General features: G+C 40.1%; 1 protein-coding gene across 1 annotated transcript in view; it reads left to right on the top strand.

Annotated features, from left to right (window-relative positions):
• si:dkey-9k7.3 (circularly permutated Ras protein 1) overlaps window positions 1-14,676 on the top strand; it is a 28,323-nt gene extending 13,647 nt beyond the window's left edge. Inside the window, exons 14-20 of the mRNA XM_035427267.1 lie at window positions 948-1,054; window positions 1,240-1,352; window positions 5,348-5,459; window positions 10,991-11,131; window positions 11,988-12,081; window positions 13,441-13,491; window positions 14,124-14,676. Of these exons, the coding sequence (XP_035283158.1) occupies window positions 948-1,054; window positions 1,240-1,352; window positions 5,348-5,459; window positions 10,991-11,131; window positions 11,988-12,081; window positions 13,441-13,491; window positions 14,124-14,216 (711 nt within the window). The 3' untranslated portion in view covers window positions 14,217-14,676. The remainder of the gene's footprint in view (window positions 1-947; window positions 1,055-1,239; window positions 1,353-5,347; window positions 5,460-10,990; window positions 11,132-11,987; window positions 12,082-13,440; window positions 13,492-14,123) is intronic.
• The last annotated feature ends 1,246 nt before the right edge of the window (window positions 14,677-15,922 follow it).

The following is a 15,922-nucleotide window of genomic DNA, read 5'->3' as shown; positions in this document are numbered from 1 at the left end:
TTTAGAATGACAAATACTGGTAAAGGTGCATGAATTCCACGAAAGAGCGAGATTGCTTTCCAATAGCTGTTCCTAACACCTATTGAAAAAATATGATGCAATCATAAAAATATGATTCAATCAATGAATACAAATACGTAATTTACAATTAAATAGGCGACAAACAAATAAAATATTTTTCCCAGGGGTGTGGTGTGGTGCAGGGAATGTTTAAATAAAGTGCAGTGTGTATTTGGGCAGCGACACAATTTTTGTTGTATTGACTCTGTACTTCAAAGTACTCCAGAGCCAAAACCGCAAGTGGCTAAGAATCTTTCTGAGAAACAGATTGGATTTCTTGTTCATATATGACATAACTTCTTCTGTTTTTTTTGTTTGTTTGTTTGTTTTGTTTTTTTGCTTTCCTTGGTGACTCAACTTTCCCTTTTGTCACATGAGCCTCAAGTCCACCAAAAGATTTCATTACTAATACTGAGACTAAATGACCTTCTTTCTGCCAGATATGGTTAGCTAGGGGAGCTGTTTTATGCTATCCAAGCATATTCATGTCCACGTAGTGGAAGAAAAATCTGTAAAAAAAAAAATTGATCTGTAACTTTTATACGGGTTGATAAATGCAGCCCCTGGTGATTGTAGTTACTATCTCATGAAAATGTCAAAAGTTCAAAAAATTTTTTCACATTTCACTAGTTTTTCAAGTTGAAAGTTTCATTTGCCATGTGTAACAAGTACTAGTACTAGTGAATTGAAATTGTTACTCCTGCCATTCGTGTCAATTATAAGTTGGCTGGAAAGTGCAAACTAAGCAGGATATGTCTGCTCTCCTCAAAAGCGACGTAAGAACTGCTAGGGATAACAATTTCAATACTTGAGTACAATTTCAATACCTGTGGTAAGCATTCATGCAACTTTGCTGACCTCTTGTGTGTCCCCCCCCTCCTCTAAAGGTGAACATAGTGAACATCAACTCAGTGTCAACAGAAATCCAGTCTGTCCTGGCCGACAACGTCCTAGCCACCAGCGTCACAGCAACACTGCTGTCTGCGGAGGGCATGTAAGTGTCTGCTCCACAGAATCACCATTGGCCACAGCAATGAACAGCACATCCACCTAACAGCTGCTCTTCAGCTCAGAGGGGTCAGGTATCAGATCCGATGTTAAAAAGCACATTGCCCCTCTCTTTTAGCTTCTTCATCACTCCTTCCTCTCTCCCTCTCTCTCTGCGTGTCCTGCACTCAGCTACTTCCCCTATGAGGATGACTCTGCCCACAAGTTGGTCAGAGAGATTGGCAATGTGACAGAGGGAGCAGAGGTCACCTTCCAGTTTGCTGTTAAACCAGAGAGCATAGAGAGTGAGTACTATTATTTAATTTATTCATTTTTCAAATATATATTCCAAACTTCCTTCATGTTAGGAAATTACACATCTCCTTCAGGTCCAAACTATTTTGTTGTTTTGGCTGTGTACTCCAGCACATTGAACTGAAAATGAAATAATGAATATGAGCTTAAAGAAAAGACTGTCAGTTTAAGAGGGTTATTTGAACCATGTAGGAATTACAGCCGTTTTATACATAGCCCCCCCCCCCCCCCCCCCAAATTTTAGGGCACCAAAAGTAATCAGCTTCTTAGCTGTTTTTTGGCCAGCTAACTGTTGTGGTATCAGTAGTTCATTCACAAAACAGCTCACAATGGTCTATTTAATTCTAGATTTTGCATTTGGGTCTGTTACTGTTGTCTCTCAACATAGGGACTAAAGAAGTGTCAATGCCAGTAAAACAGGCCATCAAATAAATTTATTTTGAAAAATCAGAATAAATAAATCTGGGATATAGGTAAAACATTGGGTGTGTCAAAATCAACTGTTTTGGTATATTGTTAAGCAGCAAAAATGCACTGGTGAGCTCAGCAATAGCAACCGACAATGGTAGACTATGGAAGACCGCTGTAGTGGATTCAAGCGGCCAAAACCGGTCTGCATTTTTGAAGCTCACTTCCTTGTCTTGTTGTTCACTAGTGCCACTCCGGTTGGCTTCAGCATAGGTGCTTCAGCCACCCATCTTAATGTAAGTCAATGGCAGAATATGGTCAAAATACGAAGTCAATTATTTTTTTCCACAACAAAAGGAAGTTGCAATATGTGTTTTTTCTTTGTCCCATATGCCGATTTGTTAAGTTATTGTGCTATATGGATAAGCCACTAATATTTTGAGGATGAATCAGGGACAGTTTGCATCCCAACTGAGTTACTGTATCTCACACGCTTAGTGGAAGACTGGACTTCAAATCCCTACTGCGCAGTTTCTGGCTCCAATTTGTACAACAGAGTCACTTTATCTCATGCGCTTAGTGGACGACTGGACTTCAAATCCCTACTGCGCAGTTTCTGGCCCCAATTTGTACAACATGCAAGTGCCCACGAACTACACTTCCCGGGCTTCAAAACCCCTTTCACCAAGCCCATGGAGAATCAATGGGTGACGTCACAGTGCCTTTGTATGTATTATTCGGCAGTCGATGAGTGGATTACCAAAGAATACTTTCTATTGTGAAGAAAAAACCTTTGAACATTGATGTGTCAAAGACTAAAATAAAGACTACACCAGTATAATCACGGGTTTCGCCACAAGATGCAAACCACTGGTAAGCCTCAATAACAGAATTGCGAGGTCAGTGTTTCTTTAAACTTTAACTGTAGATTTCTAGAACAAAGTCTTATGGACAGATGAGATTAATTAATGTGTACCAAAGTGATGACAAGAGGAAAGTGTGGAGAAAGAAAGGAATTGCTCATGATCCAAAGCATACCACTTCATCTGTGAAACATGGTTGAGGTAGTATAATGGCTTGGGCATGTATGGCTGGTAGTGGAACTGGCTTACTTGCCTTTATAGACGATGTGACTGCTGATGGCAGCAGCAGGATGAATTCTGAAGTTTACAGAAACATCTTATCGGCTCTGATCCAGCCAAATGCCTGTTACAGCAGGACAGTGACCCCCAAAAACATTCTGCTAAAGCAAGAGTTTTGAAGGACCAAAAAGTGGAATGTTCTTGCCTGTGAGAATCACCAGCTAAGATACCTGACATCTGGTGATGTCTGTGGGTCACAGGCTTCAGGCAGTCATCGAATGCAAAAGATTTGCAACCAAGTGCTGAATAGGATGTCCTTTATTTAAGGTCATGTTAAGTTGTACAATTATTTTGGTCCCCTAATACGGGCTGTAATTCCTAGACCTTTTCACCTGATATGGATGTAAGTTCCCTCAAATTATAGCTGACAGTCTGCACTTTAACATCAAATTCATTTTTTAATTTCAAATCCAATGTGCTGGAATACAGAGCCAAAATAACAAAATTTTGTCACTGTCCAAATTTTTAGAGACTGCATGGTATATAAATGGTGATGCAGGGCTGGGGAGGGCCTCTGCATCATGCGGTGAACAGACAAACTCCAGGGTTGGCTTGCTGCCTTTCATTGAGTTCACAAACAGAAAACACCCAAAGTCTTCAAACACAAAATAATTAAATGGTCAATGAAACACCCCTCTGTGGAAAAATGGCTGGCAAAAAGTCCTTAACAGAGAAGCCTGATCATACGCAACTACCACTGTAACAAGTCCCAGAAACCCATCGTCCTGGGCTTTCTTCTTTTTCGGTGCGGTTTAATGGCAGCTCATAACCTATGAGTACAGTGCATTACTGCTACCTACTGCTCTGGAGTGTGCATTAGATCAGGCCAGGGGTCAGATCCAGTTCCCAAACCCTGTTTTTAAGAGGATCCTTTTAGGCCTGAAAACCAGGCCTCATTCATAAGGCCCAATAATGAGGTAATAGGCAGCGGCGGCAATGAATACAATGAGCTTCTGCCATACCTGTGTTTAGGTACTTGTGGAAAGCGCTCAAACTCCTTTCCTGGCGTCACAATATATATTGTTAAACTGAATATATTATATTACATATTATACACTGTATGTACTCCCATAACATAGCAAGTATCTGGTGAAAAAAACATACTTAGTTTACAAGCAAAGTATATAACTTTATGTAAACCTTTTGGAATCATTCCAGAACAGTTGTGGATTTAGCTTTTGAAAGTTTTTTCAGTTTATTTGGAATGTTTTTGGCCTTTGAAGAGGTTCATTTTACAGCATGCTCAGAATGAAAACAAGGTAAGGTGTGGTTGGCTGGGTACCATCAATGCTCATTGATTTTGGCTCTCAGTAACTTCTGACGTCTAAGAGTATGAGTTCTGACGATGTAAACATTCTTTTATGAGCTTCCGTCATGAACAATGTTTACCTTCTGCCTGCAGCCATTCACTGTAATTATATTTGTTTTCATAGTAATAGTATAATGTTAAAAGCATGATCCAAAGCATACCACTTCATCTGTGAAACATGGTTGAGGTAGTATAATGGCTTGGGCATGTATGGCTGGTAGTGGAACTGGCTTACTTGCCTTTATGGACGATGTGACTGCTGATGGCAGCAGCAGGATGAATTCTGAAGTTTACAGAAACATCTTATCGGCTCTGATCCAGCCAAATGCCTGTTACAGCAGGACAGTGACCCCCAAAAACATTCTGCTAAAGCAAGAGTTTTGAAGGGCCAAAAAGTGGGATGTTCTTGCCTGCGAGAATCACCAGCTAAGATACCTGACATCTGGTGATGTCTGTGGGTCACAGGCTTCAGGCAGTCATCGAATGCAAAAGATTTGCAACCAAGTGCTAAATAGGATGTCCTTTATTTAAGGTCATGTTAAGTTGTACAATTATTTTGGTCCCCTAATACGGGCTGTAATTCCTAGACCTTTTCACCTGATATGGATGTAAGTTCCCTCAAATTATAGCTGACAGTCTGCACTTTAACATCAAATTCATTTTTTAATTTCAAATCCAATGTGCTGGAATACAGAGCCAAAATAACAAAATTTTGTCACTGTCCAAATTTTTAGAGATAGTATAGTATAGTAATAGTATAATGTTAAAAGTATGGCACCCTTGCGTATGGTGCTCAACCTGAATTGCTTCAGCTCAGAGTATATCCAGCAGTACTGTGTAAAAAAAAAAAAACAACAACAATAATTTTTGTAAATTGCTCTGGGTAGCCTCTGCTAAATATCTACATGTAACATGGTAATTGTGCAATTAAAGCCATACAGTATCTGAATATTTAGAATTCAAACCAAGTAATTCTTCATTGGACCAAACCATTTGCCACAGTGAGAAAACCAAATACACCATGAACCAGAGCCTTTACAGTGTCCTGTCTATGCAGTTTATATCACATTGTCTGATAATCATGGAAATCATCAGTCTGTCCATCTGTCTGTCTCTGTTGGGGTAGGTTTCCAGAGGAGGGACAGGGTACCTTTCCAGCTGCAGCTGGAGTTTAAAACACGGGAGCTGCAGAAAGCAACGCGAATTGTCACAGACCAGAGACGAGTCACCACTAGCAGGTAAACCCTGTGGATGGTGAGGAAACAGGTCTGTGAGCTGCAGCACAGTGCAAGATTTATAGCAGGGAGCGATTCAGGTGAAAACCAGCACGGGGAATGTGCCTGTTTTTTGTTTTTTGACACCACTTCCTCTGTTCCTGAGTTCCTGAGGCTATGTTTACAGATCTGGCCCCATCTTTCAGAGCATTCACAGCCAAACCATCAACACGTCTGTCAGATCACAGTCAAATTACTGTCCATCTGAAATGGACAGAAACAACCAAATCACAGCCCAGTAGGCTGTGCAGCATTTAAAAAAACTCCTACAGATGGACCCCAGACAGAACAGAAAAATCCCAGAAAGCAATTGACAGCCAATTGGTTCAATCTCTCTTAGACAACATTTTGGAAAACACATACACTAACAATAAAGAATATATAAACCTGGCAGTGAATGAGTAAAACAGACAACCAGAAAATGAGGAATTGTGTTGCTTATTGTCAGGTAGTAACACAATGCAAAAACACTCAGAACCAAGAAAGTACAGTATAAACTGAACACCATCTATTTATTCTAATTGTTTATGGGACAGCTGTAATACACTAGAAAAAAGCAACATGATGAATTGCCTATTCATTACATTACATTACAGGCATTTGGCAGATGCTCTTATCCAGAGCGACGTACAACAAAGTGTATAACCATAACCAGGAACAAGTATGACGAAACCCCTAGAGAGAAGTACCGGTCCAAGTACAGGGAACAACCGCATAGTTCAACTTGGACCCTGGTGGTTAAACTGATTAACACTAACAACGAGAACGGCAACAACGCAATCTATGGAAAAATTTAAATAAATAAAAATACAAGTAGTCGTTAAGACTGGCGCATCAACTAAGTCACCTATTAAACAGCTGCCTAGTTACACCCCTAAGTTTAGTCATTTACAGGGGGGGAAGGGAGGGATGGGGAGAGGTGCAGCCTGAAGAGGTGGGTCTTCAGTCGTCGTTTGAAATGGGTCACAGTCTCAGCTGTTCTGACCTCCACAGGGAGGTCATTCCACCATCGTGGGGCCAGAACAGACAGGAGACGTGTTCTGGATGGAGAATGGAGAGATATTCAGAATGGAGATCTATGAGGAAACATATTTTGGGGAAATTATACCAGAAAAAGACACTAAGCTCAGAGCAGATTCGCATATATTGGGAAAAAAATAGGAAAAGCCTGAATTGAAAGTCTACCAAAATCCTTTAGACTCCTCAATAACTGAAAAAGAATGCCATCATTGTCATGTAGTTTGTCCATTTAACAAGCACCCCCTCCCTGCAGTCTCATCTGCAACTACACGCTCATGTATGACACACTGGACAATAGTGTCTATTTGGGAGTTTATGGAAATAATCTTTCACCACCAAAAAAATGTGTATTCTGTCATGGCAAACAGATAAAGCCAACAATAGCCCAAATGTATGCCAATGTAGTTGTGAAAAACACTGCACACTGAATAGGGAAATAAACAAGAGGAATTCTTGTTTAATTATACCACGTCGTTCTCCTATCAATATCTGCGACTAAATATGGAATAAATATACAATCTTATAATTGGTTTTACATAGTCTTTAGCAGTCTGTTTGAGAAATAATGATGCAAATAGAGAGTGAGGATAGGCATTTACTTAAGCCATGCACAAAACCCTGCTTCTTTTTAAGACTTTTTAAGACATACTTATAAATCCTTATGTAACACAAAAGCTAAGTAAAAGCCAAGTCGGATTCTTGCCAAATTATATAACATCGCACTCAGCCTACCCTAACTGACAAACATGTTCATCGAAATAAAAAGAACATTTTTACCTGCTTCATTGATTTGCAGAAGGCTCTCAATTATATTTTGGACAATGGTATATTCCTAAAACATGTTGGAAGTGGTGTAGGAAGAAAAAACGATTTAATCAAATCAATGGATACAAATAATAAATGTGCTGTTTAAATTGGAGCCATATGAATAAAATAATTCTCTTAAAGGTATGACATGGTGCTGTGACTGTTTTTAAAGTATATGTAAATTAATTGGCAACACTTCTTGAGCACTTCTACAGCATGCGGCCTCGCCTTATATATGTCTCTGGGCCCCGTTTGGGTGAGGCAAGTACACAGAGTGCATGTCGAATTGCACGTAGTCATGCAGTCATCCTGCGCCAACAGAATATTTTACCTGTTCCGGGTTTGCTAGTTTCGTCGTCAGCAGTGAATCTGTTCGCATCACCCTGGGTTGGGCGGCAGAATTGGCGGCGTATCAATGGAGGCATTCGACGCTATGCTAGTTTAGTGTTGGATAATGCATTTGCAAAATGTAAGCTGTGTTCAGTTATGCATTCCAATGCCAGCTATCTAGGCAATGCATCTGAATGGAGTTAGTTAGTGTAAGCTACTTGAATGAGAGACACAAGGAAGGTGGGAGACCAGTTCTACACCCACTAAATAATGTAAGATGCACAAAGTTGTGTTCAAATTGTGGTTACTTCATACATTGAGCCCACAACACACCAGCAACTTGCTTTTTAGTTGTGCATTTGGCAGGGCCAAGTCAATGATTCAGCGAACCTTTGGAATGTTAAAAGTGCATTTCAGATATTTGCACGGGTCGGGTGGTACATTACAATCCAGCCCTGAGAAAGTTAGTGCATTCTTTGTGGCAAGCTGTGTTCTACACTACATAGCCATACACCTTGGATGGACATAGAATTAACAGAGGACACATCAGTTTCATACGGAGATAGGCAGAGTCGCATGTGAGGATTGTAATGGAGATTACTGAAGTTGAGGGGCTGCGAAGCTGTTCTCCTGGTGAGTGTACAGTTATCTTATCAAGTGCATGTCTGAAATGAATGAAACTTGGTGGAAGTGGTGACATTTTTTTATTATTTTGAAATAGCGGTATTCTGGAATTTTTTAAGAGTTCAATTTATTCCGCCGTACTTTTGTAAGTATAAAAATAAATGCTGGCACGTCTTTGTTTTAAAATGAAGTTGTTTAATGTAGTAAAGGAACTAGTGGGTCTGTTACCCAAGTACAGATAAACAAAAAAAGCAACAAATGACAGGGAATGGTAATACTTATACCCTGTCCCTTAAAGGAAACAGAGGGCCTAATGGTCATTGCCTTAAATGAATACATGTCACAGGAATGGGGGGGGGGAGTAAGAAACAAGGTGTGGGGGAATTGGATTGAAGTAGGGGGTAGAGGATATCACACAAAGGTACTGCATATCAAAGGGAGACAATTCTTCTGGGCGATAGGGTAGAGGATGTTACACAGAGGTTCTAATTAGAAGGTCAATTTAACTGGATTTAGTGGTAAGCAAGCAATGTTATCTGCAACTGGCCCACTACAATGTCAGACGCCTCAGGGGGGATAAACTGTGGATCCCATGATTTCCAATAGGTATAAAACAAAAATTGTCAGCAAAGAAAGAAAAAGGTACTGAAATTCAGACTAAATGAGTCATCTTCTTTCCCATCCTCTGGTTTGTGAGTGCAATGCCTGCCAGGTTGAAACAGTAGCAGCATGATGGAGAGGACAACTGGTGGGAGTCTCTGCCAGCTGCCTCATGCTCCTCCCCCATCTGGGAATATTCACAGGCACCATTTAATACAGTTGTTAGCACTGGCATGTAAATGAAAAATATATTTTGCTGAGGGGGAAAAATAAATATTAGAATTAAAACTATTCGGTCTCACCTTCTTTAGATATCATAGGTAATGGTTAGTTGCGACACTCGTAACGGAGCCTCACGTAACATGTTTGCCCTTCAGGCATGATAAAAGTAACTGTAGCACTAACACACTGCTTTTAAAGGGGAAGACATGGGGTGATCTGATTGGCAATAATGAAAACAAACTCCCACCACACCCACAGTGCCTAGAGTCATGAAATTGAGTTGCACACATCTTGATTCACGGTGGCCTTGCATAATGCTAAAGTGTTTGAATTCCACTGAATGGTTTGAATTGTCAGTTGCACCTTCACTGTGAAAATATGGCCTTCCAAAGTTGAATTACTACTCTATGCAGATGATTTTAAAATTAAAAGCTTCTCATAGAACTGATTTGTATCCACAGTATGTGTAATTTGTAATTTGTTCTGTTGTTCCGAATGTGATGTTTACTTTGGGTCCCTTTCCATAGAACTGAAACAGAAAGCAAGAGGGCCATTAAAAAATACATTCAAATAGACATTCCAAATGGCATTTGGCTCAAAATTTTAAATCTGTTGTTGAACCAATTTCACTTTATAGCAGTGAAGTGTGGGGTCTAATAACACTTGAAATTTGCTAAATGGAACAAGCATCCATTTGAGACTGTACATGCTGAGTTCTGTAAAAGTATCCTCTGGGTTCAGAGAAAAACCATGAACAGTGCATGCTGGGCAGAGTTGGGCCAATATCCATGTCACACACTGTGACACAACCCTGATATGGACAGAAAAGCTGCACAAGGAGTAGTGGAATTGTGGTTTTTACCATCATTTATTTCTGTATTTAGAGAGAGAGAGTTCTCATTTAATTCATAAATAAAACATCTTTGCCTTTCACCCAAACAGGATCGGGGTAAAAAATAAAATAAAAACTAAGTAAAACAACAACAACAAAATAAAATATAATCGCAAGCGATAATTAACAGTGTCCAAGCAGCATGCAGCAGTAATGAATTGTTACGACACATACCGGATGAATGGTACAAACATTTTCGGTCTTTGTCATGGGTGTATCTAACGTAGAGGTCAACTAACGTACAAGTTTCATGAGGATCAGCCATTGCTAAGCCTATCACATGCCCACTCAGATCTAGGAATCTCTCTCTCTCTGAAAAGATTTCCCATTCTCAGACACCTACTGTGGAAAGAAGCGCACTTTTAAGTCCTGAACTGATTCATTATGCTATCCGGGTGTGTGTGCCTAATTAACCAATAGGCATGGTCATCAGATTGCCCTGATTCCTTCTTGCAAACTGAGCCCTGTCACAATACACTACTATTTAATATCTAAAAAAGAGCCATAAAATTTTGCAAACATCTAAAAATGAGTGACTCTCACTGCTATCATTAGAAAGCCCTCAAATGCCAAGAGGTGAGAATAAAGAACAGTCCTCTCAGTAAACTGGTCCTGGTACTCAGCAAAGTACTATTAATATTAATAATAATACTAGCAGCCCCAGGACAGTGACATCCTAGCTCAGAGCTTTTGACACAACCAGTTCTTATTTTTTTTAAAAAGGAAAATATTTGACCTATTGGACAGAAATGACAAAAACCCAAAACTTGATTACTTTTTAACCCTAAATGGAGAAATACCTTGGTAATGTATAGACTCAGTGAGAATTGCCTGGCCATCGAAAAGGCCAACACAGACAGACCTGGCTGCCCAGAGAGAACAGACTGTGCTCACACTGCAGTCAGGGATTGGTGCAGACAAAGCTGTGCTCAGGAATTGGTGTAGACAGAGCTGCACTTGTGTGTGGAAATGATTTCCTGTCCCTTCCCACCTGTTGCAGCTGGGTGTGGGCTGGCAGCCTGAACATGGAGGTACTGGGAGTTCACTGTGCTCAGCTGTGCGCCAGGTTGACCATGGAGGGCAGAGTGCTGGAGGCTCAGAAACAGCTGAGAGCCCAGCAGGACCTGCTCAAGGACCTCAGGTAACAGGGCCTGCAACCCAGGGTCACATTGTTTTCCCCAGAACACAGGACCTGACAGGTTCCTTGCACGTCATCGGTTTAAGTGGTGGGGGGGGGGGGGGGGGGGGTGCACAACAATATTGGAGTCATATTTGTATCAGTCGATAAATAAAACATATTTATTGGTATTAACTGAAATAACTTGTAACATACTTGGCGGTTTCAGCCAGTAGTAATTTAAAACATAGTTATCCTTACCAGCTTGTGAGCTAAGGTTATGGGCGATATGGTGATGCTACATATATGTGCCAGAGCACAATGTGCTGATCCTGTAAATTAAGTGAATATGGACGTTTGCCTGTGCTCATTTGTTTGTTCTAATTGTCTGTTTGTTTGATATATATGGGAGATGGGACACTTCACAACTATTTCAACTATTGCTGGTGTAACCAGAGTAACCTTGACCAATTAAAATCCTCCCTACCCCTGTAGGGTCAGTTCTGTTGCTGCAAGCGCCACTGTCAGTGTCAACTCTGACAAACCTATAGGGCTATAGTGCCTATAGGGCCAAACTCAGCCACTCTCAAGCCTGTTGTTCAGGATTTATAACTTTACTGACACTGAACACAACCTTGTTACCACATTTTTCTCACACTTCACGTCAAAGTTGAAGTTTCGGTCCCTGTGCATTGTGGTGCCGGAATGTCAGAAATGCTGAAAGACCGATCTCCGATTAGCTTGGACGGTAAAGTTGCTGACCAGAAACTTAAGTCAAGGTGGGCACAACAGCCACAAGTTATTCTGAGCTATGCCATTGACTCTGATCTGGAGCCCACAGCAACAGCCTGTGTGTCCTCTTTTCTCTACCTCCTCACAGTGAAGAGAGGCCCAGCCCGAAGGAAGAGAGTGTGTATGGAAACTGGATCAGCACCATGAGTGTGATCTGTGAGGACCTGACAGGACATAACCCGGTTTGTACACTGCTCCACAAAAAATTTAAAATAAAATAGGGTTGGGGAAATATGTGAATAAATAAATAAATAAATAAATAAATAAATAGGTACAAAATTATTATTAAGTGTATATATACAGCAAAAAACAGCAGAATAAAAGAATCAATTAAAAGCCTATTTAAAAAGGTACATTTTCATCTGCTTTTTAAACTGACCAAATACTGTTCTGATTTGTTGCAAGGGAGTGTTCTGTTGTACAGGAGCATAATAGCAGAATGCCCTCTCTTCATTGTTTTTATGACTTACAACAGGTAGATTGATTAATCCAGTGGTGTACAACCCAAGATCTCTTGCTGGTACATAAAAATAAATGCAATCTTGGATGTAAGAAGGTGCTAGACAATTTAGTGCTTTATAAGCAAGTAGTAAAACCTTTAAAATCAATTCTAAAAGAAACAGGGAGCCAGTGCAGTGCAGCGAGGACAGATGTAATATGTTTGCTTGGTTTTCCTTAAAATCCTTCCTCAGCTTTTTGAATAAGTTTGAGTTTATCGATTGACTTCTTGGCAGACCGGTGAAAAGTTCATGACAATAATCCAACTGGCTTGAAATAACTGCATGTATCAATTTTGTGGTGCCTTACTGAGTTAGCCAGGTTTCTCCCGAGATGTATTCCTTTTGGGGAGTTTTTATTTGCCACCGTTCTGAGAGTTTTTCTCCCATTCCGCCTGCTTGCTTTTTGGGAGTTCAGGTCTGATTTTTCCCACTCTTCCTTCTTTTTCTCTGCAAACCATCTTTGTGACTGTTCTCTGTGGTATGAATTCAGTTGAATTGAACAGAATTGAGCAAGTGTGTCAGATTAGAGCACTGGTTCTCAACTGAGGTCATGGAGTGCCTTCATGCTGGGTTTCTTTACAACCGTAATTCCAATTCCTCAGGTATAAAAACACATTTGTAACTAGACATTGTTTGAGGGATGATTTACCCATGTAATCCAGAATTATGTCATTATTCATCTTTCAAATAATTCATATTGAACATAGTTATATTCTCAGCTGTCTAGTTTCATTTCTTGTGATGTAATATGGCATATTATTCCTTCCGGAAAAGGTTTTATATTTTTCATCTCTTAATTAATCTACATACAGCTGCAGTAAGTGAAGTCCTAAATGCTGAAAGTGTGGAAACTATTAAAACGATGCCATTTTTGAAAAATGAAGAGTTAAAAGACAAAAAAAATGATGATGAGCCAAATCTGTGAAAAAAAGTTTCACCAAGAAATTATGGAATCTGAACCTATGTTTGCCAACCTTAATTAATTGTGACATTGGAAACAAAGAAAAAGATTCTAAACTTTTCCCTTCTCTTCTCTTTCAGGAATATGAGGAGAACAATGACCTACAAGCTAGCAATTCAACTGTTGTCAAGGTCAGTCTAAAACTCAAACACATACACAAACCTGTATCTCTTCATATTTGACTGTTGGTCACCTGGAGAACCCTGGAACATTGTTGTGAAATAGGGCAACAGTAACCTGAGAACGCTGACCACTTTGAATTGACAGCAAGTCAGACAATCACATAGCTCAGACTGCCCAGAAGCTATGAGGCTGTGTGATTAACATCTTTCCTGATCAAGCCACTCTGAAATCTCTGATGTTCTGACACAGTGCAGCTCTCAGAAACCTCTGATATTCTGACACCGAGCAACACCACATTATCTCCTCTGAAAACGCGTTTGAGACCGGGTGAAGAATTCTCCAGAACAACACAAAAGTGCACTTTTGGCTACGCCTATTTTTTTTATACCAAACGTGCTCACAGGGGATTCTCACCTTGAAATTCCCCCCACCCCACCGCACCCACCCAACCCCAGGCCCCCTTGATAAATCAGCTAACCCTGATTTACTGTATATGCCCTCCGGACAGTCTGTTCACGGTCCCGTCCTCCTCGTCATCTGAATGTAGGCCTGTAAACACGTAGGTGCTGCTTTTTAGCTTAGAGGCAGTCTCATTGCGTTTGCACCAAAGTCCATTGTCAGAATTCTGCTCTCTGCCCAGGGACTGTCGGACGAGGCGGCCAAGGTGGTGTACCAGATGAAGCGGGCCAGGACCGCGGGGAAGAGACACAGTGACCAGCCTCTTGGCTCGTGAGCGTTCAGCCACTACAGTGGCAACCGCTAAATGCAACCACGCGATGATCCACAGAGTGCACAAACGTTGCATCCTTTCCAGCTGTACCACAGAATTTCTTTTTTTTTTTTTACTTTTTAACAAAATAAATGTAATCTGTTCCAGGTGATGCATTTTAAAAGCCTTCTAGGACCTATGTCTCCAAAAAAAAAAGTTATATTTATCAACATATGTTACAATTAGAATGAAATAAAATATACTGTATGGAATGTATTATGACTACATGTCAAAATGTATCTTCAAAAATAAATTTGTAATAAAAATGTTGACGTTAAAGAATTTGTATTGCTGAAGTTCCTGGTTGTAAAAAAGTATGTTAAAGGAGCAGCAGTACTCCGGTACTCATTAAATTGTAATGAGTTTTATCCAGAAGCTGGGCAAACTTATGTCCCAGCCCTGGAACCAATAAAGATTCCAGATTTGTCCTTACTTTTGTCTCACAATTAAGAACAATTGCTATTTTTATTGTTTGACACGCACTCATTTCATGAATTTACTGATCATAAAAATGAAATGGAAAAAAATGTTTTTTTCAATGTGAAGGACAAATCTCGACTGAACGAGGCTTCAATTCTACTGGAGCGTATCCTAAGAAATGTAGAATTTTGCTCAGCTGTAAATTAAAAAACAGTCATTGTGTACTTATATTACACACACACACACACACAAACTCACACTTGTCTGGTTTTCTATATGAAAGAGAATACACACGCATTGTGCACCTTCCTGAACATTGTGGAGAACTAGGTCAACAGTAACCTGAGCAACCCTGACCAATTTAAATTGACACTGACACCAAAACCTCACACATGCATGTTTGAAATGTCTGGCTTCATGCATGTTATAGAGCACACACACACATGAAACTGAAAGATTAGCAGAAGATGCATTCAACAAGGCTGGAGAACCACCTTGAGTGCTAAAGATAGCTGCGAGTGCAATAAAGCTAAAGCAGCAGGCAAATCAGTCCGTGCAGATGTGCATTACAAGACCTGCAAAATAAAAGAAGAGTATGGTTAGGCTCTGTGGTACATTGATCTATCAAATATCTTTCATAAGAGCTATGTACAGGTAACTCTTTCATAAGCAGTATATAAATGCTTATGTCAATAACCGCAAATAGTCATATTGTGTGTTGTCACCACAGTAACATTACTCATGGCATGCTGACCCATGCTATATTTTGGGATGGCAAATTTGCCATCCAGCCAAGTTATGCCTTGGCGGGGCATGCCCCATACCTCGGCACTTTTCAGAGTTCCCCACAGAAATAACAGCAACAGCCACAGACTCTCAGCCCTTAAAAACATTCATTTCTGTACATTCTGACCCAATTTCAACTGAATTTGACAGAATTCAGAAACAACTTCACACGTCCACACAATGACTTGACATTACATTACAATACATTCATTTGGCAGACGCTTTTATCCAAAGCGACGTACAAAAGTGCATTTTCATGATCGTAGACAACTGCTGAACACAGGTTCAGTAAGGTACAATTACTTATTTTGTGCAGCTATTTCCAATTTAGGAAACATTGGGTAGCATTGCTTTGGAATACAGCTTCTTTAATTTTGGTGAGGCAAGATAGCCTATATTGTTTGTGGCAAAATAACTTCATTTTGTTATCAATACTTTTGATGGCAGGCCTAGATTTTGCCAGT

Source organism: Anguilla anguilla, chromosome 7 (assembly GCF_013347855.1).
Source record: "Anguilla anguilla isolate fAngAng1 chromosome 7, fAngAng1.pri, whole genome shotgun sequence".
NCBI classification, from domain to species: Eukaryota; Metazoa; Chordata; class Actinopteri; order Anguilliformes; family Anguillidae; genus Anguilla; species Anguilla anguilla.
Note: the sequence above shows the minus strand (reverse complement) of the source record. Positions and strands in the feature narration are given on the sequence as shown.